The 23,400-nt window shown below is 42.8% G+C and overlaps 1 protein-coding gene across 2 annotated transcripts in view; it reads right to left on the bottom strand.

Annotated features, from left to right (window-relative positions):
- Window positions 1-23,400, bottom strand: part of LOC129857748 (calsyntenin-3-like) — a 32,051-nt gene that overhangs the window by 4,833 nt on the left and 3,818 nt on the right. Inside the window, exons 3-14 of one of the 2 annotated variants that reach the window (XM_055926271.1) lie at window positions 22,762-22,884; window positions 21,647-21,857; window positions 21,220-21,428; window positions 19,771-19,920; window positions 15,235-15,420; window positions 13,396-13,695; window positions 11,003-11,115; window positions 9,878-10,037; window positions 5,383-5,442; window positions 5,114-5,262; window positions 4,579-4,727; window positions 2,127-2,353 (exon numbers count right to left, since the gene is read on the bottom strand). In XM_055926271.1, the coding sequence (XP_055782246.1) occupies window positions 2,127-2,353; window positions 4,579-4,727; window positions 5,114-5,262; window positions 5,383-5,442; window positions 9,878-10,037; window positions 11,003-11,115; window positions 13,396-13,695; window positions 15,235-15,420; window positions 19,771-19,920; window positions 21,220-21,428; window positions 21,647-21,857; window positions 22,762-22,884 (2,037 nt within the window). The remainder of the gene's footprint in view (window positions 1-2,126; window positions 2,354-4,578; window positions 4,728-5,113; window positions 5,263-5,382; window positions 5,443-9,877; window positions 10,038-11,002; window positions 11,116-13,395; window positions 13,696-15,234; window positions 15,421-19,770; window positions 19,921-21,219; window positions 21,429-21,646; window positions 21,858-22,761; window positions 22,885-23,400) is intronic. The other variant, XM_055926272.1, reaches the window with a different exon arrangement.

The following is a 23,400-nucleotide window of genomic DNA, read 5'->3' as shown; positions in this document are numbered from 1 at the left end:
CATGATGCTGCCACCCCCGTGCTTCACGGTTGGGATGGTGTTCTTGCAAGCCTCCCCCTTTTTCCTCCAAACATAACGATGGTCATTATGGCCAAATAGTTCTATTTTTGTGTCATCAGACCAGAGGACATTTTTCCAAAAAGTACAATCTTTGTCCCCATGTGCAGTTGCAAACCGTAGTCTGGCTTTTTTGGAGCAGTGGCTTCTTCCTTGCTGAGTGGCTTTCCAGGTTATGGATATAGATTATTTTGTACCTGCGTCCAGCATCTTCACAAGGTCCTTTGCTGTTGTTCTGGGATTGATTTGCACTTTTCGCACCAAAGCACGTTCATCTCTAGGAGAGAGAACGCGTCTCCTTCCTGAGCGGTATGACGGCTGCATGGTTCCATTGTGTTTATACTTGCCTACTATTGTTTGTACAGATGAACGTGGTACCTTGAGGCGTTTGGAAATTGCTCCCAAGGATGAACCAGACTTGTGGAGGTCTACCATTTTTTTCTGAGGTCTTGGCTAATTTCCCCATGATGTCAAGCAAAGAGGCACAGAGTTTGAAGGTAGGCCTTGAAATACATCCACAGGTACTCCTCCAATTGACTCAAATTATGTCAATGAGCCTATCAGAAGCCATGACATAATTTTCTGGAAATTTCCAAGCTGTTTAAAGGCACAGTCATCTTAGTGTATGTAAACTTCTGACCAACTGGAATTGTGATAGTGAATTATAATTGAAATAATCTGTCTGTAAACAATTGTGGGAAAACGTACGTGTCATGCACAAAGTAGATGTCCTAACCGACTTGCCAAAACTATAGTTTGTTAACAAGAAATTTGTGGAGTGGTTGAAAAACGAGTTTTAATGACTCCAACCTAAGTGTATGTAAACTTCCGACTTCAACTGTACATAATAGATTAGGTAGTGAGCCACAGATAAAGCATTGGCAGAGACTATTTTCTCTGTTGCTACACAGCTTTATCAACTATGTCCTGACCTGAACAGACCCCATGCAGGAAGAAAGAGGTTCTTGTACATAACCATCATCATAACACTCATAACGGACGACTAACATAACCATCATCATCCTCATAACGGATGACAAACACAGATGTGGTGTGCTTCCTCTCCAATATACAGCCATTGCACACATACATAGGATTCTCACTTGGAGATGCACAAGGCACATCTAATAATAGTACTGGGTTTGTGTGGTCCTAATGAGTATTCAAGCACACAATCATTGGGGAAAGTTGATGGGTGGACGGGGGTTGGGTCAGTGACGAATATATGTAGATGGATGTGCACGATTCAATGGGGCTGAAGTCCGTGAGGGGTTGTGATTCTGGATGGCCAGATAACCAACAATGACAAGAAACTGCCTTGTGTGGAATCGTAAGTGACTCTTGTTCTTGAAGTCTTGTTTTGAGGTGTTTTGAGTGATTTCATGTCAATGCTAATATGGCAAAAATCTGCTAGCTAGCTAGCTAACCAACAACCTCTAACGACGTATTTGAGAGACAACAAGTGCTCATTGGGCAAATGTATTCAATAAACACTGGAGACAGATTGTTGACAACATGTAAACTATATTCCAAGTCAACCCAATCTGCACGTGCGTCGGTTTTGCTGCTAAACAAACAACCCAACTATATGACTGGGAACATAGTTTCTCAGGGTTAGAAAACATGCACCCCAATTCAAAATCTGATTTAGAAGACAGATCTTACTTCACATTCTTTGTCCGCAGACATATAATTAAGTAGCACTGCTAGTAAGTGGAAATGGAGGCAGGTGTAAGAAAAATAAGTGATGTATAAGTTTGAGATCCAGGCCTCAGCCCTGAATGACTATTAAAAACAGGCTGAGATCAGGGGTGGAATCTAACTAAAATATGCACAGTTTTGACTGATGATTTAATCTGTTCCGACGCATTGATCACACAAAGACCAGACAATGGTCCATATGTAATCAGTCGTGCTCACATAATTATTTTTAGAAGCATCAATCCGTGTACAGTAGGTGTCCTTCCTACATAAAATGCTCTCAAAATGATTAGATTGATGTGATTGGAATGCACTAGTCTCTACCCCCGCATTGTCGTATTCGTGGAAGGGCTCTTTTTCTGGCTCACCTCCTCCTTCCATGCCCTGAGCGGCTGTGTTAACAGCATGAGACAGGGAGCACACAATCCTCAGCTCTGGGAAGAGGGGTACACCACGGGGGCCCTCGAATTCAGGCGCAGGGCGGGCCAGGTGGGGGCCGACCCCAGACAGGGAGATCTGAGGGGCGTCAGGCTGAAGGACCACCAGGTAGCCCTCCAACTGCCTGAGCGTAAGACAACTCTCCTCATTGAAACACCTAGAGGGAAGAGAGGAGAGAGAAAGAGAGAGAATGGGGAGGGGGGGGGGGGTCAAATAGGGCACCAGTTATTTCTCTATAAGTAAACAGTTTTAGGACTTGATGATTAGGCAAATTAGGTGCGTTAATGTTGGTCTAGGACAAAAGCCTGCACACCCTGTGGATTTCCAGGATTGAAAAACCCTTGACTATAATGATATTGTTTGTATTGTCTGATACTAATTGTGCCACTTTTCAGAAGCACTTTGAAATTGTGTTATTATTTGGCGATTCAGCACTTGATTTATGATTCAAGTGGTGCTCTGAGTTGTTTAGTGTGTGAGTGTTGGAACTATCTATCTCTCGTAATACTGTCTCTCTCTCTCTCTCTCTCGCGCTCTTTCAGTGAGCAGCTGCTATATCTGACTCTCCACAAGGGCCTGCTGTTCAGCCATCTGGAAGAACTGCTGACCTGAAATTAGTCTTATCTTTAAAAACATGCCCTCCAACTACTAACTGATAAATCAGACTGAAGAACACACTGGAAAAGCAAATAACCTCCTGACCTGGAATCAGACTAATCTTAAAAACACAAACAAAGAAACAGATCTCAAAACAAGCCTAAAAACATAACATCACTGTTGTACCTTAAATCCGACTAATCTAAAAACACAACAATAAGCGCAGCCATTAAAAAAAATAATAAAAAAAAACCTCTACAGGGTTAGATAATGAGGACTTCCGGTTGTTGCATCACTTCCTGCGATGGGTCAGATACTTAAGTACATAGATAGGTAGGACCAACATGCACTTCAAAGTACATAAATATTTAAATCAACAAAGTGGATAAAAAAGGACCCGTGTAGGCCTATGCGGTGCATTAACCCAAAAATAGAACACATTTTTCTGGTCATCCATGAACTTAATACAACGTGCGATACACTGTGTCATAAAAAAATATACTGTTTCAAGATTATATGCTTCAACCGTGCTTCCTCTTACCCAAGGCTAGATTACCTAGTTGAGCAAAAGCCGGGACTCATATATCAGCTGCAAATCAAGCTCCACTCCTTGCACAGGGATGCTATCATTCAACATAACAGTATATCCTTGTGCTCTGATACATTTGCAGAGTAAAAGTTTCACATGCACACACATGCACTCATTTCAGCTTTTATTTATAACCTCCTGAGGGGGAAGAGGCGCTGTCGCATCTTCGTCACGAATGTGTGCGGACCATTTTAAGTCCTTAGTGACTTGGACACACAGGAATTTGAAGCTCTCGACCCGCTCCACTGCAGTCCTGTCGATGTGGAAGGGTCCACAATCAGCTCCTTGGTCTTACTGACATTGAGGGAGAGGTTGTTGTCCCAGCACCACAATGCTAGGCCACTGACCTCCTCCCTGTATGCTTTCTCATCGTAGTCGGTGATCAGGCCTACCACCGTTATGTTATTAGCAAACTTGATAATGGTGTTTGAGTTGTGCATGGCCACACAGTTGTGGGTAAAGAGGGAGTACAGGAGGGGACTAAGCACGCACCCCTGAGGGGCCCCTGTGTTGAGGGTCAGTGTGGCGGAGGTGATGTTGCCTACCCTCACCACCTGGGGACGGCCCGTCAGGAAGTCCAGGATCCAGTTGCAGAAGGAGGCGTTCAGTCCCAGGGTCCTAAGATTGGTTTCGAGCTTGGAGGTGAAAATGGTGTTGCATGATGAGCTGTAGTCAATGAGCAGCATTCTCACGTAGGCATTCCTCTTAGGTGGGTCAGAGCAGTGTGGATTGAAAATGAGATTGCGTCGTCTTCGGATCTGTTGGGGCGGTATGCAAATTGGAGTGTCTGGGATGATGTTCATGTGTGCCATAACCAGCCTTTCAAAGCCCTTCACGATGACAGATGTGAGTGCTACAGGGTGGTAGACATTGTGGCATGAAGCCTCAGAGTTTCTTGGGAACAGGAATGATGGTGATAAGCTTAAAACATGTGGGGATTACAGACTGGGACAAAGAGGTTGAAAATGACAGTGAATATGCCTGCCATTTGTTCTGCGCCTGGACTGAGAACACGCTGTGGAACTGTCCAGCCCCGCGGCCTTACGAGTGTTGACCTGATTAAAGACCTTACTCACGTCGGCCTCGGAGAGCGAGATCACTTAGTCCTCTCTGTGTTGGTGTGTGTGTGTGTGTGTGTGTGTGTGTGTGTGTGTGTGTGTGTGTGTGTGTGTGTGTGTGTACATGTAAGCGTGTACCTGAGGGAGGTGGTCAGTTTGAGTGGCCTGACTCCAGGGGTGGCGAAGCGGAGAGAGTTCCTGTAGGTGACCTGTTGCACAGCCCTGTTGAAGCTCTCAATGTCATCACCCTCCAGAACCAGCACAGACTGACTGGGGTTCACGTGCACCTAAAAAGGTCAAAGTTCAAGAGTTCATGCTCCGAGGTCGCACACCCCTCATAGTCACACACATAGTTAATTCTGGCTATGTATTCTCTTTATATATATTTCATCGGTACCACCATTTTGGGACTTCAGTTTTGATTGACTGTATGTTGCATGTGCACAGATATATATCATGCAGTAGACTCCATATCCATCAGGGGGAAATTAACCCTTTTGTACACAACAATCTGAGTAGGACATATAGCAGATGTTAACAAAACGTTGGGTGCCCTGACCTATCAAACCCTGTAGATGAAGGGGAAAAAAATGCTGGTCGTCAAAGCCCACTCTAAGCGTTAGCCAAGTGAGGCAGTGACCAATAGGACTCCTCTACAGTAGGGTGAGGTTACCTTCATGCCTGAGCCCAAGGTCTCCAGGTCCCCAAAGTCCAGCCCCTCCCTGCAGGCGTACAGACACTCCACCACACTGTGGGGCTCCACACTCCCTGGACGCACCGTCACCCCTGACAACAGGCCACGGTAACCACCCACATACTTCCCTAAGAACCAGAAACAAAATGAACACAGTCAACACAGACAAAAAATGAACACCCACACACATATATGCGCATGCACGGACACGGACACGCACACACACTAGTAAAAACAAATTAAGTCACCTGTGTCTTTCACCTCAGGGATGGTGTTGTTAAGGATGTCCTTCTGTTTATCTTCTGTCTCTGTGGGGAGAAGAAAGGGTAAAGGCAGTTGTTTTTATATAAAATAATTTATAGGTAACAATTAGATATAGATTTCCATTAAAATGGGGATTTTTTATTTATTTTTTAAGCAAAAACATTTTTCTCAAGAATTTTGCTAGGACTGTCTGGGAGTGTGTCACGGCCGTTGAAAGAACTGGACAAAGGTGCAGAGTGGTGAGCGTACATAATCTTTTATTATTTATGATGCCGACAAAAACAATAAACAATACCAAACAACCGTGAAGCTTAAGGCTAAGTGCCACAAACAAAGTTAACTTCCCACAAAGACAGGTGGGAAAAAGGGATACCTAAGTATGGTTCTCAATCAGAGACAACGATAGACAGCTGTCCCTGATTGAGAACCCTACCCGGCCAAAACATAGAAATACAAATAATAGAACATAGAATACCCACCCCAACTCACACCCTGACCAAACCAAAATAGAGACATAAAAAGGATCTCTAAGGTCAGGGCGTGACAGAGTGGTCTAAGTGGGGAGGGGAAAACTGAAAAACAGCTGTTGGCAGAGAGGTTTGGAACTCTTTATTATTGGTCTATTAACCAATTTACCCCATGCGAACCTTCTGATTAGAAGGTCCTGTGTAGATTGTATTTTCAACCAGCAACTATCAGGAAATAAACACTGATAAAAAAAAAACGTTTACAATGTTAGTTTCATTAGCGGTTGTAAAATATTATTTATACAACAGGTGGGTCCAATCATGAATGCTGATTGGTTAAAACCGCATTCCAGCCGGTGTCTATTACAAAACTTACCACCGGCTAAATCTGATGTTAAAATGCCTATTTACTCTGTTCCATCTGACTGTGCAATCCACTGTCTCATCAGCCCAGCCAAGCAATTTATAAACTTGATCTCCACTATAAAAAGCATCTAGACATGATCTAACATTTAGTTTTCAACAGCGGAGATTTGTATAAACCTTGCTACCTGTCTCTCCGACATTTGCAACATTGTTTCAATATTCAAATTCGTTCTCCAGCTGTCCCCTAGTAATGAACGTGTCGGGAGTCTGAATGAGACATACAGGCAGGCAGCTTTTCTCAGCCAGTCGAAATCATGAATCAGCTGGCACCATTTTTATGGATATATACAAAGAAATGTCAATTGAAAAAAAGTACAAAATGAAATGCAGCTAGTTTGCAGTCTTTCCAGCTTCAGTTTGAAGTGATTGTGTTAGCTGTGTTGTTGGCTAGCTCCTCTGAACAGTGTCCTGACAAGTGAGCACATTTTCTGTGCCAGGTGAAATCACGCCTCATTAGCTAATTTCTATGTATGTATGTAAATAAATGCCACTAGAAAAAAGCTTAAACAAAGGCAAATGCGGCTACTTTGCTGTTATTCTGGCTGCACTTTTTGACGTGCCTGTTCGTTAGCCGTAGTTGGCTAGCTAGCAAGCAAGGGATAAGAACGTTGCCAGCCAGTATGGCAATGGAACATTTAGAACAAACGTCCATAGATACAGAACAAAAAGACAAATGACTGGGTCGCGTCTCTAGCAACTGAACCGATAGAATGAACGACCAGCTGGCTTGGTTAGCAATCCTAGATTTGTGTCGGGACTATATATTGTGGAAGGATGAAATAGTATGAATATTTAATAAAAGTATGTCAAGCATTATTTGAATATGTTGGTAACCCGTTGTATAAAAGTGATAATGCCCCCGAAGCCGGTGTTTGGAGGATATATAACACCCGTGCCAATATATCCTCCAAACACAGTCTTCTCGGGTATTATCACTTAAATAAAGCACAGGAAAAAATAATTTGGACTGCACTGGGCCTTTAAAGACAGAGAAGGGGTAGAGGATGACAGAAAGAAGTGAGAAAGACAGGTGTGAGAGGAGAAATAAAAGGATTGTAAAAGCAAGAGAGGAGTGGAAAAAGAGAATGAGAGTAGAAGAGTGAAAAAACAGAATAAGAAGGAAGATAGAAAATAAACGTGCAAATCTGACAAAGGTGTGTCATACCCTCATCTCCCAGCAGCTGACTGCCACACAGGCAGTAGCCATGAATGTGTGTGTGACTGTATTTCCAGTGCTAATTGGCAGACAATGTGTCCCATTTTAGCTATTAGCACTGGTGTAACTGGCAGGCTAACCGTCTGGCCTGCCTGTTGTTCTGTTAGCCTAAATAATTGATAAGTCAGTGATATTAATAGAGTATGGAGAGGCAGTCAGAGCATCTCACACAAATATAATTAGGTGAATGAGGAGGGAAATGCCATGCTTTTCTGTGTCAGATGACGTGTGTGTATGTGTATGTACAATGCCTTGCAAAAGTATTCAGACCCCTTGGATTGTGTCACATTTAATTGTGCTACAAAGTGGGATTAAAATGAATTGTAATTTTTCGTCTACAATCTACACAAAATAACCTAATGCGAAAGTGGAAGAAATGTATTTTTATTTTTTTAGATATATTTTTATTTATTTAACTTAAATAGTTGTTGCATAAGTATTCAGCCCCTTAGCCTAATTAGTTAAGGAGTACAATGTGGCTTAACAAATCACATAATATGTTACATGGACTGGGAAATAGTCATTCAAGAATCATGTCGAACCCTAACTCTTCCTCTGTCCCACATGCATACATACAGTTGAAGTCAGAAGTTCACATACACCTTAGCCAAATATATTTAAACTCCGTTTTTCAATTCTACAATTATTTTCCTGAGGCCTTGGTTGATTTCTTTTGATTTTCCCATGATGTCAAGCAAAGAGGCACTGAGTTTGAAGGTAGGCCTTGAAATACATCCACAGGTACACCTCCAATTGACTCAAATGATGTCAATTAGCCTATCAGAAGCTTCTAAAGCTATGACGACATTTTCTGGAATTTTCCAAGCTGTTTAAAGGCACAGTCAACTTAGTGTATGTAAACTTCTGACCCACTGGAATTGTGATACAGTGAATTATAAGTGAAATAATCTGTCTGTAAACAATTGTGGGAAAACTTACTTGTGTCATGCACAAAGTAGATGTCCTAACCGACTTGCCAAAACTATAGTTTGTTAACAAGAAATTTGTGGAGTGGTTGAAAAATGACTTTTAATGACTCCAACCTAAGTGTATGTAAACTTCCGACTTCAACTGTACATCTGTATGGTCCCTCAGCCAAGTATTGACTTTCAAACACAGATTCAACTACAAAGACCAGGGAGCTTTCAAAAGCCTCAAAGAATGGCAGTGATTGGTATCAAACATTGAAGATCTCTTTAAGCATGGTCAAGTTAATAATTATGCTATGGTTTATACACTGATTATACCGAACATTAGGAACTCAAGGAGCTGAATACTTAAGCAACAACTATATATTTAAAATATTTTCGAATTTTTCTTCCAATTTAACATCACAATATTTTGTGTAGACTGTTGACATGATAATTACAAACATTTGAATTCCACTTTGTAGCACAATACAATTTGAAGAAATCCAAGGGGTGTGTGTGTGTGTGTGTGTGTACACGTGTGTGTGTTTTGTGCGTTGCTTTCATTGGTGTATTGGAACATTTGGTTCTATGAACTGTTTCATTAGCAGAAGAACGTGAATTGTGACAACTCCAAAAGATCTATTATTGGGGCAGGCGTTGCTCTTTTGTAATCTTGTAACCTATTCAAGAAATGTATTGCCAAAGCAATATATTCTATTGTCGATTGTGGTATATTAATGTGATCTTTTCCTTGCCATGTTCTCATCAACTACCACTCATTAGCAACACTTTACATAGCCATCATTCCAGGGTATCTATATTTTTATGTAATTAAAAGTGACATTTCTAATTCATTCTTGTTAACTAGCTTGTTATAGAAAAATAGGTTATTAGTTATCCAACTGGTAATTACACTAGTACAGGACCTCTGCAATGTAAAGTGTGACCCACTTTGGCATCGTTCATTTGCTGACAGGTGTTCTATGCAGTAAAGTTGAACCGTTCTATGTAGTGTAAGGTTTAACCACAGAGTTTCTAAACCCAGAGTGTAACCCCAGTGTAACACCGCGACATTTCCGGTAACTCTTGCGAAACAGACCAGGCCAGGGTTTGTGAAGTCAATGAGAGAAGTAAAAAAAGTATTCCTTAGTTGTTCATTTTCTGGAAATCTAAAGACAACCTAGATTCGAGCCAATATCTTAAGTAGCTGAACATCTTATTACTCCAACCTTGTTAAAGTGACAAACTGAAACTTTCGAATTTTGGTGAAAAACAACTTCATATCGAAGGAGTGCGTTTCATTGGCGCAGTTCGGCGCCAGACGACTGTTAGACACCATAACGCGTTTCTACGCATGAGCTTAGCTAGCCAACGTCGCCATGACATCGCCTACAAGTGTGATTGGGGATTTCTATTGGAGAAGCAGTTTCAGCCTGTCTTTGGTTTAACCAATCGTTACCCCAGCAGGCGCCAATGACCAGTCGCTGTCGTGGGGCAGGGTTGGGTATGGCTCCGTTGTCGTGGATGAGGGCGGGGTCAAAGGTGACTCCATCCACGTACAGTGTCACAGAGGGGAACTGGACACTGAGGGACAGGTGATGCCACTCGCTGTCACACACCTAGAGAGGAAAGAAGGACATGGAGACACGATAGGTCAGAGGTCAAGAAACAGCTGAACACTTGGATTGTGTACAGCAGACACAACAGGAGAACAAAGAAAAATCTACTAGATGTGCTACATGAACTTATCCCATATAATATCAGAATGTTTCTAAATGTTTTATCCCTTTTGTTTCTACTGAACACTACCCATGACAGCAGACTGAGCACTATAACAGTTCTTGTCGCAGGAGAGAGACAGATAAAGAAGTAAAGAGAGACAGAGGGATTTGCCAAATGTTATCTGTATCAGCTTGGTCCCTATAATCCTACCCATTTTAAGCGGTCTGAGACCAGTAACCCGAGCAAAAACCACTTAGCTGCCCCCCCCCCCCCCCCCCCCCCCTCCAACCTCCTCCCAAAACCGCACAACCCCAGCATCCCCTTATCCCCTCTGCCCCTGCCTCTCATCCAAATCCTATCTTTCCCAATCCCTTGCTTCTTGTCCATATCTACAAACTCCCCCAAGGAAAATATCCTAGCCTAGCGGTTAGAGCATTGCGACAATAACCAAAAGGTTGCTTGTTTGAATCCCCAAACCGGCAAGGTGGAAAAATCTGCTGTTCTGCCCTTAAGACACTTAACCCCCACAACAACTGCTCCCCGGGTGCCGATGGTGTCGATTAAGGTAGCGCCACGCACCGCTCTGATTCAGAGGTGTAGGGTTAAACGCGGAAGACACATTTCGGTTGAATCCATTCAGTTGCGCAACTGACTAGGTCTTCCCTTTCCCTTGTAGCTAGCGAGTCTGCCTTGCGATCAGGTGCCCTGGGTTGTAACCCTACTTAATGCAGTCTTCTTAAAAATAAATCACTACAATTGCAACTAGCATTAAGTGAGCATTGGCCTTTTTGAATGGCTCTTTCACTCATAGCGCTCCAACTTGCAACTGTTCCACCCTCATCCAGCAGCATTCCCATAGTACCTGCTCCAGTTTCCAGAGGAATTTCACGGGCCGCGCAGCGGAGACGTCGGGCCAGTAGAAAAGAGAAAGACGGCAACCGTGAACGGAGAGAGAGTAGTGGGAGAAGGAGTCGTCTGAGGAACATAGAGAGGAGACTGACAGTCAGTAGACAGAAAACAGCATTTGAGACCAAACTTGCAGAAGGAATATGAGACACAAGCAGTGCATCTCACAACAAAAGGATTTTCATATTTCCTCGCCATAGACTTCATAGAATTAGACTGAAGCAGAGCCATTTAGATACAGTATACATAGCCGGGGGAAGTAGGGTTAGTGAGGATGCTATAGCACCCTTGGAAAAATCTGAAGAAAAAAAAATCTATAAATATATATACAGTACCAGTTAAAAGTTTGGACACACCTACTCATTCCAGGGTTTCTCTTTATTTTGACTATTTTCTACATTGTAGAATAATAGTAAAGACATCAAAACTATGAAATAACTTCTTTGATTATTATAAGAAGCCACCCTTTGCCTTGATGACAGCTTTGCATTCTCTCAACTAGCTTCATGAGGTAGTCACCTGGAATGCATTTCCATTAACAGGTGTGGCTTGTTAAAAGTTAATTTCCTTCTTAATGCATTTGAGCCAATCAGTTGTGTTGTGACAAGGTAGGGGTGGTATACAGAAGATCGCCCTATTTGGTAAAAGACCTAGTCCATATTATGGCAAGAACAGCTCAAATAAGGAAAGAGAAACGACAGGCCATTATTACTTTAAGAAATGAAGGTCAGTCACTTCAGAAAATTTCAAGTACTTTTCAAGTTTCTTCAAGTTCAGTCGCAAAAAAACATCCAGCGCTACGATTAAACTGTCTCTCATGAGGACCGCCACAGGAAAGGAAAACCCAGAGTTACCTCTGCTGCAGAGGATAAGTTCATTAGAGTTACCAGCCTCAGAAACTGCAGCCCAAAAAATACTTCAGAGTTCAAGCAACAGACACATCTCATAGGAGACTGCGTGAATCAGGCTTTCATGGTCGAATTGCTGCAAAGAAACCACTACTAAAGGACACCAATAAGAAGAGACTTGCTTGGGCCAAGAAACACCTTTAGTCTGATGAGTCCACATTTTAGATTTTTGGTTCCAACCGCCGTGTCTTTGTGAGACGCAGAGTAGGTGAACGAATGATCTCTGCATGTGTGGTTCCCACCGTGAAGCATGGAGGCGGAGGTGTGATGGTGCTATGCTGGTGACACGGTCTGTGATGTATTTAGAATTCAAGGCACGCTCAACCAGCATGGCTATCACAGCATTCTGCAGCGATATGCCATCCCATCTGGTTTGGGCTTAGTGGGACTATCATTTGTTTTCAACAGGACAATGACCCAAAACACACCTCCAGGCTGTGAAAGGGCTATTTGACCAAGGAGAGTCATGGAGTGCTGCGTCAGATGACCTGGCCTCCACAATCACCCGACCTTGACCCAATTGAGATGGTTTGGGATGAGTTGGACCGCAGAATGAAGGAAAAGCAGCCAACAAGTGCTCAGCATTGGTGGGAACTCCTTCAAGACTGTTGGAAAAGCATTCCTCATGAAGCTGGTTGAGAGAATGCCAAGAGTGTACAAAGCTGTCATCAAGGCAAATGGTAGCTACTTTGAAGAATCTCAAATATATTTTGATTTGTTTAACAATTTTCTGGGGCTACTACATGATTCCATATGTGTTATTTCATAGTTTTGATGTCTTCACTACTATTCTACAATGTAGAAAATAGTAAAAATAAAGAAAAACCCTGGAATGAGTAGGTGTGTGCAAACTTGACTGGTACATAGCGGTGGAAAAAGTACCCAATTGTCATACTTGAGTTAAAGTAAAGATACCTTAATAGAAAATGACTGAAGTAAAAGTGAGTCAGGTATAAAATACTACTTGAGTAAAAGTCTTAAAGTATTTGCTTTTTAATATACTTAAGTATCAAATGTAAATATAATTGCAAATATATACTTCAGTATCAAAAGTAAAAGTATAAATCAAATTGCTTACATAAATTATACACCATTTTTGTGTTTTTGTTCTTTTATGGATAGCTAGGGGCACACTCCAACACTCAGACATAATTTGCAAACGAAGCATGTGTTTAGTGAGTCCGCTAGATCAGCGGCAGTAGGGATGTTCTCTTGATAAGTGAGTGAATTGGGCCATTTTCCTGTCCTGCTAAGCATTAAAAATGTAATGAATACTTTTGGGTGTCAGAAAGAATGTATGGAGTAAAAATACATTATTTTCTTTAGGAATGTAGTGAAGTAAAAGTAGTCAAAAACATAAATAGTAATGTACAGATATCCCAAAAAACTACTTAAGTAGTGCTTTCAAGTATTTCTACTTTAACTGACAGTTGTGACTGACCATTTGACTGACCATTCTTGACGGTACTGCAGACGATAGTCTCCTCCTCCCTGCGGGTTCCTCTGGCCTGATTAGTCGGAGGCTGGGTGTTGATCCCACCCCTTCGCATCCACAGCTGGAGTGTGAAATGGTCTCCGGATACGGCCGCGGCAACGGAGTCGGGTACCACAGCAACATGGGTGGAGCCATTGAAGGAGAACACCAGGGACGAATCAGAAGAAGGGAGGGTGGGCAAGGCTGAGGTCCAATTGGCTGCTGGGGACGGGGGCGGGAGTAAGTCCACTTGACCTCTCACAGCACCTGGTGAGACAGGAGTGAAATCATGAATGACATACTGTACAACCCTAGACTTTGTTAATGCCTTAGCAGCATTAACTCTTTTGGGACTGTCTGTGGTTAATGTGCTTGTTTCAGGTTGGGAGTTCAAACCCCCTTTTGACTCACTCCAATGTTGCTGCATCACTCTACTTACTTACTATAAACACGTTAATGCCTTAACGAGCTGACTTTTGTACTCATTAAATGTAAACTTGGCTCTCTGGATTGTATTTTCGAATTGTTATCACAGACTGTCAATTCTGAGTTTGTCCTGATGGGTGATCTGAATCAGGACTGGTTAACATCTAGCTCTAATCATCTCAAAATTCTATGCAATACCTATAATCTCACTCAGATTATCAACAGTGTAACTAGGTCCTCTGAAATTTGATCGTAACCAATACTCCTCATCGTTTTAATGCTTCTGGTATTTTTGCAAATGACATAAGTGATCGCTGTGCTATTGCCTGTGTGAGAGATGGTAAAATTCCTAAGAAATCTCCACGTGTCATTACAAAAAGAAACTGGAAGTGGTTTTATATTCTAGGTTTTTTTACATGATGTAGCATTGAATGGAATAAATCCCTGATGTTGAACTAGCCTTTTCTTACTTCCACAACGCATTCCAGGATGTATGCAATAGGCATGCCCCTTTTAAAAAATTCAGGATTAAGGGCAGAGAGAACCCTTGGTTTGCTAAGGAACTTACAAAAATCATAAGGGAACAAAATGCTATGTGGGCTAAAGCAAGAGGGACTGGTTTGGCAGATGATTGGATGGCTTTTAAACGTCTTCGAAATATGGGTGTGGCTATGATCCGTAAATTGAAAGCAGACCACTACCTGAAATCTACTTCACATATTTTAAATAATCCATCCAAATTTTGGCAAGTAAGGTTCTCATTCTCATTTGCTTCTAACAATACCAAAAATTAGAACAGGTCATGGTAGAAATAGTTTTAGTTACTTAGCTCCGTGGTCCTGGAATTCCCTACTAAACATTTAATGATCTAGTTTCGTTGGTGGAGTTTAAACACTTGAATGATGTATATATATCATAGAAGAGCGTAATTGTCTTTAGGACAGCTGTTTGTAGTTAAGACTTTTGTGTTTTTAACGTAAAATGTAATTGTTGCACTGTATGTGTGTTTATAGTTTTGTTTAATGTATGTAAGCTGTTTTGACTGAAACGTTGTTCCCCCTGCTGCTATTAGACCAGGTCTCTCTTGGGAAAATAGATGTTATCTCAATGAGAAAAAACTGTATAAATAAAGGTAAAATAAAAAATTAAAAGATGATATTGTGAGCTCTATGAATATCAGGGCCTGTACTCTCCCGAAATGCATGACTTCATTTAATTTACGCACACACCACAAATGCAAGGTATTTTTATGCTCATGTGGCAAATACAGCTAAAACCTATGTGGCTTGAGCATGCTCCATTCCAATCTTCAGATAGTCACAAATTATTATCCCAAACATTGAATCCATCATGAATAGCCCAGACTCAAGCCACACTCACCACAGAGTCTGCGCACTGATCGGTCTGAGTAGCTGTCCCTGTCACAGCCCTTCCCAATATGGCCAGTCTGCAGCTCTACGGTGGCCTGGATGTTCCACACAGTCTCTTCGCAGGTCTCCAGGTGCAAACTGGGGAACAGGGGAATGCTGCCTGACCCGGGGGTATACTCCACCCGCTTCGACCAACCTGAAAACCAAGAAAGAAAATAAACCATCAAAATACAGTGCATTCGGAAAGTATTCAGACCCCTTGACCTTTTCCACATTTTGTTACGTTTCAGCCTTATTAAAAAATGTATTACATTACAATTTTCCCCTCAATCTACACACAATACCCCATAAGGACAAAGCGAAAACAGTTGATAATTTATTTATTCAAAAATATATAAAAATAAAACAGAAATACCTTTATGTAAGTATTCAGACCATTTGTTATGAGACTTGAAACTGAGCTCATGTACATCCTGTTTCCCGTGATCATCCTTGAGACGTTTCTACAACTTGGAGTCCACCTGTGGTTAATTCAATTGATTGAACATGATCTGGAAAGGCACACACCTGTCTATATAAGGTCCCACAGTTGACAGTGCATGTCAGAGCAAAAACCAAGCAATGAGGTCGAAGGAATTGTCCGTAGAACTCCGAGACAGGATTGTGTCGAGGCACAGATCTGCGGAAATGTACCAAAACATTTCTGCAGCATTGAAGGTCCCCAAGAACACAGTGGCCTCCATCATTCTTAAACGGAAGTTTGGAACCACCAATACTCTTCCTAGAGCTGGCTGCCCGGCCATACTGATTAATCAGGGGAGAAGGGCCTTGGTCAGGGAAGTGACCAAGAACCCGATGGTCACTCTGGAACTCTGACAGAGTCCTTCTTGAAGGACAACTATCTCTGCAGCACTCCACCAAACAGGCATTTCTGGTAGAGTGTCCAGACAGAAGCCAATCCTCAGTAAAAGGCACATGACAGCCTGCTTGGAGTTTGCCAAAAATCACCTAAAGGACTCTAAAACCATGATAAACAACATAGTCTGGTCTGATGAAACCAACATCCTCAGTCTGAAGGAAACCTGGCATCATCCCTACGGGGAAGCATGGTGGTGACAGCATCATGCTGTGGGGATGTTTTTCAGCGACAGGGACTGGGAGACTAGTCAGGATCGAGGGAAAGATGAACGGAGCAAAGTATAGAAAGATCCTTGATTTAATCTTGTCAAAGCACACAGCTAAGAAAACGCAGGAGTGCCTTCGGGTCTCTGGATGTCCTTGAGGGTCCCAACCAGAGTCCGGACTTGAACCCGATAGAACACCTCTGGAGAGACCTGAAAATAGTTGTGCAGCAACGCCTCCCATCCAACCTGACAGAGCTTGAGAGGATCTGCAGAGAAGAATGGGAGAAACTCCCCAAATAAAAGGTGTGCCAAGCTTGTAGCATCATTCCCAAGAAGCAGTGGCGACCCGTCATTCAGGGCAGCTTTGTTGCCTGTTTTACATGTTATTTTGGCATTAATATGTGTCACATATCAGTTTGTAAAAAAATATGTTTTTATAAAGCCACATACAAACATTGTCTATTTTTTTGCTTTCTTGAGTAAGGCAGTGCCAAAATGCAGGTGTTTCAGACTAGCTCTGTGCTTTCTGTGGTGGAGGTGCAGCCAGCGGAAAGTACAGAGCGTAGGGGTTGGTAATGCTTTCTAGTTGCGCCGTGATTGGCTCAGTGTTCCTTCCCTCATGGGGACACTACGTCTCCACAAAATCTATGGGAGAGCTTGAACATTCAAGCCCTTTGTTTGCTGCTTATAGATGTATATTAGAAATGCCCATCCAAGAAGGCACAAAGTCATTGGCCACAGATGTCAAATCACGTTATATCTACCGTAGCTTTGATTGGACTGATCATGTCAACATCATACTTCCAAATCTTAACTAGCAAGCTAGCCAAGCAGTCATCGTCCTGAATCAAGTCGACAATCTACTGGCAAATTCTTTTCAATCCTTGTCATATGCAGAGAAGTTATAGATAAAATGTATCGGTGCTCATCTGTCATTGGAAGTAAACATAACTTGGAAATTGCAAATTCAACAATGAGTGGTTTGGAAGGAATCAGTGGCTAACTGCAAGCGTTGCAAAGCAATCACTAGCCTGCTATTCAGTGTAAAGGGTGTGTGGTCCAAGTCTGGGTTTAACGGTCTCTTTTCCAAGCTTAAAATGATAAACATTCACATGCAACACCATGGGCCAGAAAAGGTTGAATACATTGGCCATGCTGTCAATCCAGCATGAATTCTGCCGCATTCAAAACATCTGAAAACTCTGAAATCTTCAGTGAGTTCAAGACAACTGGGATCTCTTGAAAATTATGAGCTCCAACTGGGGAAATACATTTTGAACGGTCATCCAACTCAGAATTTGCAAGTCGGGAATTCGGGCCTCTTTCTAGAGCTCAGACCTGTAAATCACTAACGTCATGATTCAACCTTTTTTCCCCCAGAGTTTCCAGTTGTCTGGAAAGCACCATAAATCCAGAGAATGCCAGACTTTGATGACAAAGTTTGATGACAAAATTTGCCAACCAGAAGGACTGCTGCGCCACCTTCCTGTTCAAGTGAGCACAGAAGGCCAGCATCCTGGAGTCACCTCTTCAATGTTGATGTTGAGACTGGTGTTTTGCGGGTACTATTTAATGAAGCTGCCAGTTGAGGACTTGTGAGGCGTCTGTTTCTCAAACTAGACACTAAATGTACTTGTCCTCTTGCTCAGTTGTGCACCAGGGCCTCCCACTCCTCTTTCTATTCTGGTTAGAGACAGTTTGCGCTGTTCTGTGAAGGGAGTAGTACACAGTGTTGTACGAGATCTTCAGTTCCTTGGCAATTTCTTGCATGGAATAGCCTTCATTTCTCAGAACAAGAATAGACTGACAAGTTTCAGAAGAAAGATCTTTGTTTCTGGCAATTTGGAGCCTGTAATCGAACCTGCAAATGCTGATGCTCCAGATACTCAACTAGTCTAAAGGCCAGTTTTATTGCTTCTTTAAATCAGAACAGTTTTCAGCTGTGCTAACATAATTGCAGAAGGGTTTTCTAATGATCAATTAGCTTTTTAAAATGATAAACTTGGATTCGCTAACACAACGTGCCATTTGAACACAGGAGTGATGGTTGCTGATAATGGGCCTCTGTACGCCTATGTAGATATTCCATTAAAAAAATCATCCGATCCAGCTACAATAGTCATTTACAACATTAACAATGTCTACACTGTATTTCTGATCAATTTGATGTTATTTTAAAAATGGACAGAAAATTTCCTTTACTTTCAAAAAACATTTCAAACTTTTGAATGGTAGTGTATGCCCCGCCCCCTTCATTTAAACAATTTTGGGGGAGTTTGCCACACCAAGATTTACATGCTAAAATCGCCACTGCTAAGAAGACTCCAGGCTGTAATCGCTTCCAAAGGTGCTTCAATAAAGTACTGAGTAAAGGGTCTGAACACTTTTTTTTTTATCCCATTTTCTCCCCAATTTTCGTGGTATCCAATCGCTAGTAATTACTACCTTGTCTCATCGCTACAACTCCCGTACGGGCTCGGGAGAGACGAAGGTCGAAAGCCATGCGTCCTCCGAAGCACAACCCAACCAGCCGTACTGCTTCTTAACACAGCGCGCCTCCAACCCGGAAGCCAGCCGCACCAATGTGTCGGAGGAAACACCGTGTACCTGGCCCCCTTGGCTGGCGCGCACTGCGCCCGGCCCGCCACAGGAGTCGCTGGAGCGCGATGAGACAAGGATATCCCTACCGGCCAAACCCTCCCTACTCCAATAACGGACCTCCCGGTCGCGGCCGGCTGCGACAGAGCCTGGGCGCGAACCCAGAGACTCTGGTGGCGCAGTTAGCACTGCGATGCAGTGCCCTAGACCACTGCGCCACCCGGGAGGCCTCGGGTCTGAACACTTAAACGTAAATGTGATATTTCAGTTTATTAAAAAAAAATGTAACCTGTTTTTGCTATGTCATTATGGGGTATTGTGTGTAGATTGATGAGGGGAAAAATCGATTTAATCCATTTTAGAATAAGGGTGTAACATTACAAAATGGGGAAAAAGTTACGGCGTCTGAATTCTTTCCAAAAGCACTGTACAAAAATGCTGTGTTAAGTCATTCATGTTATGATAATTATGCTCTAAAGGCAAAGGTAAGTTGTGTCCCTCGACCATTCACACCAATTAAGATATCTTTCGTTATCACCATTTTCTCAATTGAAGTCTGCAAAACACAACCCAACAACGTCCATTCTATATGCTACAGTATCATTTCAGACACTAATGTAGTTCCCACAAAGATACAGCCTACGTCCCAAATTACACCCTATTTTCTATATACTGTAGTGCATTACTTTTGACCACGGGCCAAACGGCTCTGCCCAAAAGTAGTGCACTATATAGGGAATAGGTCCATTCCACACTACCACTGAGGAGGCAGATGAGGAAGTCATGAATAATGAGGGGGTGAAGCGTTTAGTGTTATTGATTACCGATCCAGCCGGGTTTGCAGGACGGTTTGACCGTGACGACGACCTGGGCGTCGGCCTGAGCGCGGTTCTTGCCACAGTCAAACGCGGTCACCCAGAAGGTGTGGACACGCTGGCGCTTCGAATCCAATGGCTCTGTGTTCTTAATGTTACCTAGGAGATGGGAGGAGAGGGAAGGAGAGAGAGTTATGTACAGTACAATACAAACAGTCATTCACTCACTCACCCAAAAGCACAGCATGAAAAGTACGCACTCTTATACACAGACTCTCAGACACACCAAAATTGTTCAGTGGCGTATATTCAAATGGAAAAGGCAACGACAGGGGAGGGAGAGAGAAGAGAGAACGATATGAATGAATAAAGACAGCTTCTTCTTACAGTATATGTAGAGACGAAGAGAGAATGTCACAAAGATATGGTTGACGGAACCTGCACGACAGGCGCCAGACAATGAGAGACAGGGGAGAAAGAAAGACTGTGCAAAAAGGGAGGGATGAAAGAGAAAAAGAGAGCGAGAGAGAAGGGGGGAGAGAGTGAGAGAGACAGTGACAATACTAGGGCATTTAAACCGCCAGGGCTGAAACAAAAAGTCTCTGTGCTTCATCTGGGCCCAGAAGCCTGACCCATATATTAAAGGAACTTCTCATCCCCTGCAACCTCCTCCCCAGTCACTGCCAATTGTGCAAAGTCACGGTTAAAACCTAACTCCTGAGAAAATCTGCCTCCCCCTATGCCGTTGTCATATTACAAAATGCCCGCTATCGATCTCCCACCAGTAGCCCGTCAATGGGAGTCTTGCAGACTGAAATCAAAGCCTTCTCCTCAGAGGAAGCATGCCTACAAGATCAACAGAAACACTAGACTAAGGCCTAACCCCCTGAGCCGATTGTCCTCTGGGCTCTGTTCAAAGAAACCTACCCTAGCAATGTTGATGCGGTAGCTTTGCTTACACAACTACTACCTACGCACATGTCTGTTCTTCTGAAAGCTAGGACTATCTACCTGTGAAGGCGGGAGTCAACCTGCGTTTCTTACAGCAAAAACATGCTGCAAATCTATTAATTGCAGTACAAAAGGAATGCTATAGCATAAAAATTGCAATGTGGGTGAGCAAGATACTTGGAAATGGCTTAGGTCACTCTCTAGCAATGTACATAGCAACAAGACCAGCTGGAGACAACCAAAATAGAACAGGGAAATTAACTCGTATTTTTACAGATTGGTAGTCATCACCATGCTAACTGTTGTTTTCATTGGGGACAAGATGTCAACTCACACATTATATTCACTTTTATAGTATATGAATCAAATAAAGAAATTGTAAAGACCAGAGCCATATATTTAGATAAACATTTTCTAAATGGCTCTGGTAAAGACTAGGCAGACCCTCATTTATTTGTGGGAAACTAATGTAAAGCCCAGCTCAATTGTCGTAGCTGTAGTTCTCACCATCGTTATCGATGACAAAGGGAACGTTGGGGGTGATGATGTCGTAGAAGCAGATCTGGCTGTACTGCGGGGAGCAGTCTGCGTCGAGGGCCTCAACGCGCACGATGCGGTCGAACAGACGGCCTTCGGGGACGGAGGCCTCATAGCGACGCTCCACGAACACTGGGGAGAACTCGTTTACGTCATTCACACGTACATGCACCGTGGCCCTGAAAGAGAGAGAGAGATAGAAATAAGAGAAAAGTAAAGAGCATGATAAAGATGAGGTCATAACTGCATTGTGATATAGTCATGTATTGATCAAGCATAGCACTGACAAATACCCAAGGGTTAATCATTCTCCAAACTACAACAACCAGCATAACCTCTGACAACAACCCTATCCATTAAACCTATTTGTCCTTCAGGGTAATGTAGTGTATCTCACTTGTGGGACTTCTTGCTGTTGGCTCCATCGGGGCCCTCTCCACAGTCATAGGCCTGGATGGTGAAGCTGTGCTCCCGCTGGCTCTCACAGTCCAGGGGCTCTTTAGAGCGGATCAGGCCCTCCCCTGTCGAGCGGTCCAGAACCACCGCCTCAAACTGTACCGAACTGGATCCCGTGGGCCCACTGTGCACCCGGAAGCCACAGATCTCACCTGGAGGAGAGAGAGAGAGAGGGGAAGGAGAGAGAAAGGGAGGGCCCAACTCATTTTAGTACCAATTTAACTTCTAGTGACTCTCTGTGCATCTCAAGGACCCAGTAGGCTTACATTTTGATGATTTACATTGACGGATTTCCTCAAATAGAGTCTTCAATGGCTAAAAAAAATAACAAATGAAATTCAGTGATCTATTTCAATGAACCCCATGTGATGTTAAATGATCCAATCAATAATTTCATTGTCCCAGTTGGGAAATGTGTGCCCTAATGATTTCTGTGAGCACAGGGCATATAATGTTCCCAATGAATACAAATAATTGAATTTCACTTGGCTGTGGAGGACCAGTGTAGTACCCAGGAATAGATTTACACAGACTATTGGGGCGCCTCTAAAAATAGAGGACTGGACAGACATGATTATTTTCCATGTTAATATTTGTAATGCTTATGGGAGTGCCCAGCAAAATCCTTTCGGTAGCGCTTTATTTACCTGGAATTTACTGAATTGTGTGGTAACAATGTGAACTTTCTGGCACAAATGATGGTGCTTCATTGGTTATTATTATGAAATTACAATTTTACTCTGTTCATTCTAATTTTAGGGCGGCATAACAAAAAAAAAGTCTAACAATTTCCCCTCTACAAAATGCTTACTCACTGTAGGGGTATTGTGGGACTCGGTTTTCAATAGCCCAGTGAGATAGTGAACTAACCGTGGCCATTGTAATCAATAGCAAATATGTTCCAAATGGCAATATGTTTATACTCAGTGTTAATTAGTAAACACACGGTAATATTTGTACCGTAAAATACATTGCTACCATACTTTGAATGCTTAATATTATATGGGGGATCCCTGATTTGTTATTGGACTGCCAAGGGCCCCCGATCATTCTAACCTGCATAGTGCAGTGGAGCGTCTTTATCCAGGGCGAACAGTGGTGGGTTGAGGAGAACGGTGTTGTCGTTCTCCATGACGATACCCTGGTACTCCGTCTCGATCCATGGCTTGTGCTTATTGGCTGAACGGCAAGACAGGAGACAAAAGGAGGCTTGGGTTAAAAATGGAGCAATCAGAAGGGGAGGGAAAAACATGGCTATTTGTAACACCCCATTACATGAGAGGATGTGTGTGTGTGTGTCTGCAGATACATACAGACAAATAAAGACACACACAGAAATGCACACACTCAAACCCGACCCCCTAACACACCCGTCAAGTGTCACTCCACACCTTGCGTCAGTTGGCAACATAATTACACCTAGGCCGATTTCACCTTATCACACAGGGAGAGGTATATTGCACATATCAATCAGAACAGCCCAAGCAGCCTGCCCGCAGGCACACTTCACTCACTGGCACTCACTGGCAAACATGGACGTCCAAATTAAACAGTGAAAGTTTGCTCTGAATCCACCCTCTAATTGCCAATTAATTATTAATTTCTCTCCAGAATGTTCACCCATATCAATCAAAGGCTGAGCTAACAAGCTGGAACGGTGACGATTTTACACTCAAATAGAGGGCTTTTATTTTA

The sequence above is a fragment of the Salvelinus fontinalis genome, chromosome 6 (genome assembly GCF_029448725.1).
Source record: "Salvelinus fontinalis isolate EN_2023a chromosome 6, ASM2944872v1, whole genome shotgun sequence".
NCBI lineage: Eukaryota > Metazoa > Chordata > Actinopteri > Salmoniformes > Salmonidae > Salvelinus > Salvelinus fontinalis.
The sequence above is the reverse complement of the archived record's forward strand: the minus strand, read 5'-3'. Positions and strand labels throughout refer to the sequence as shown.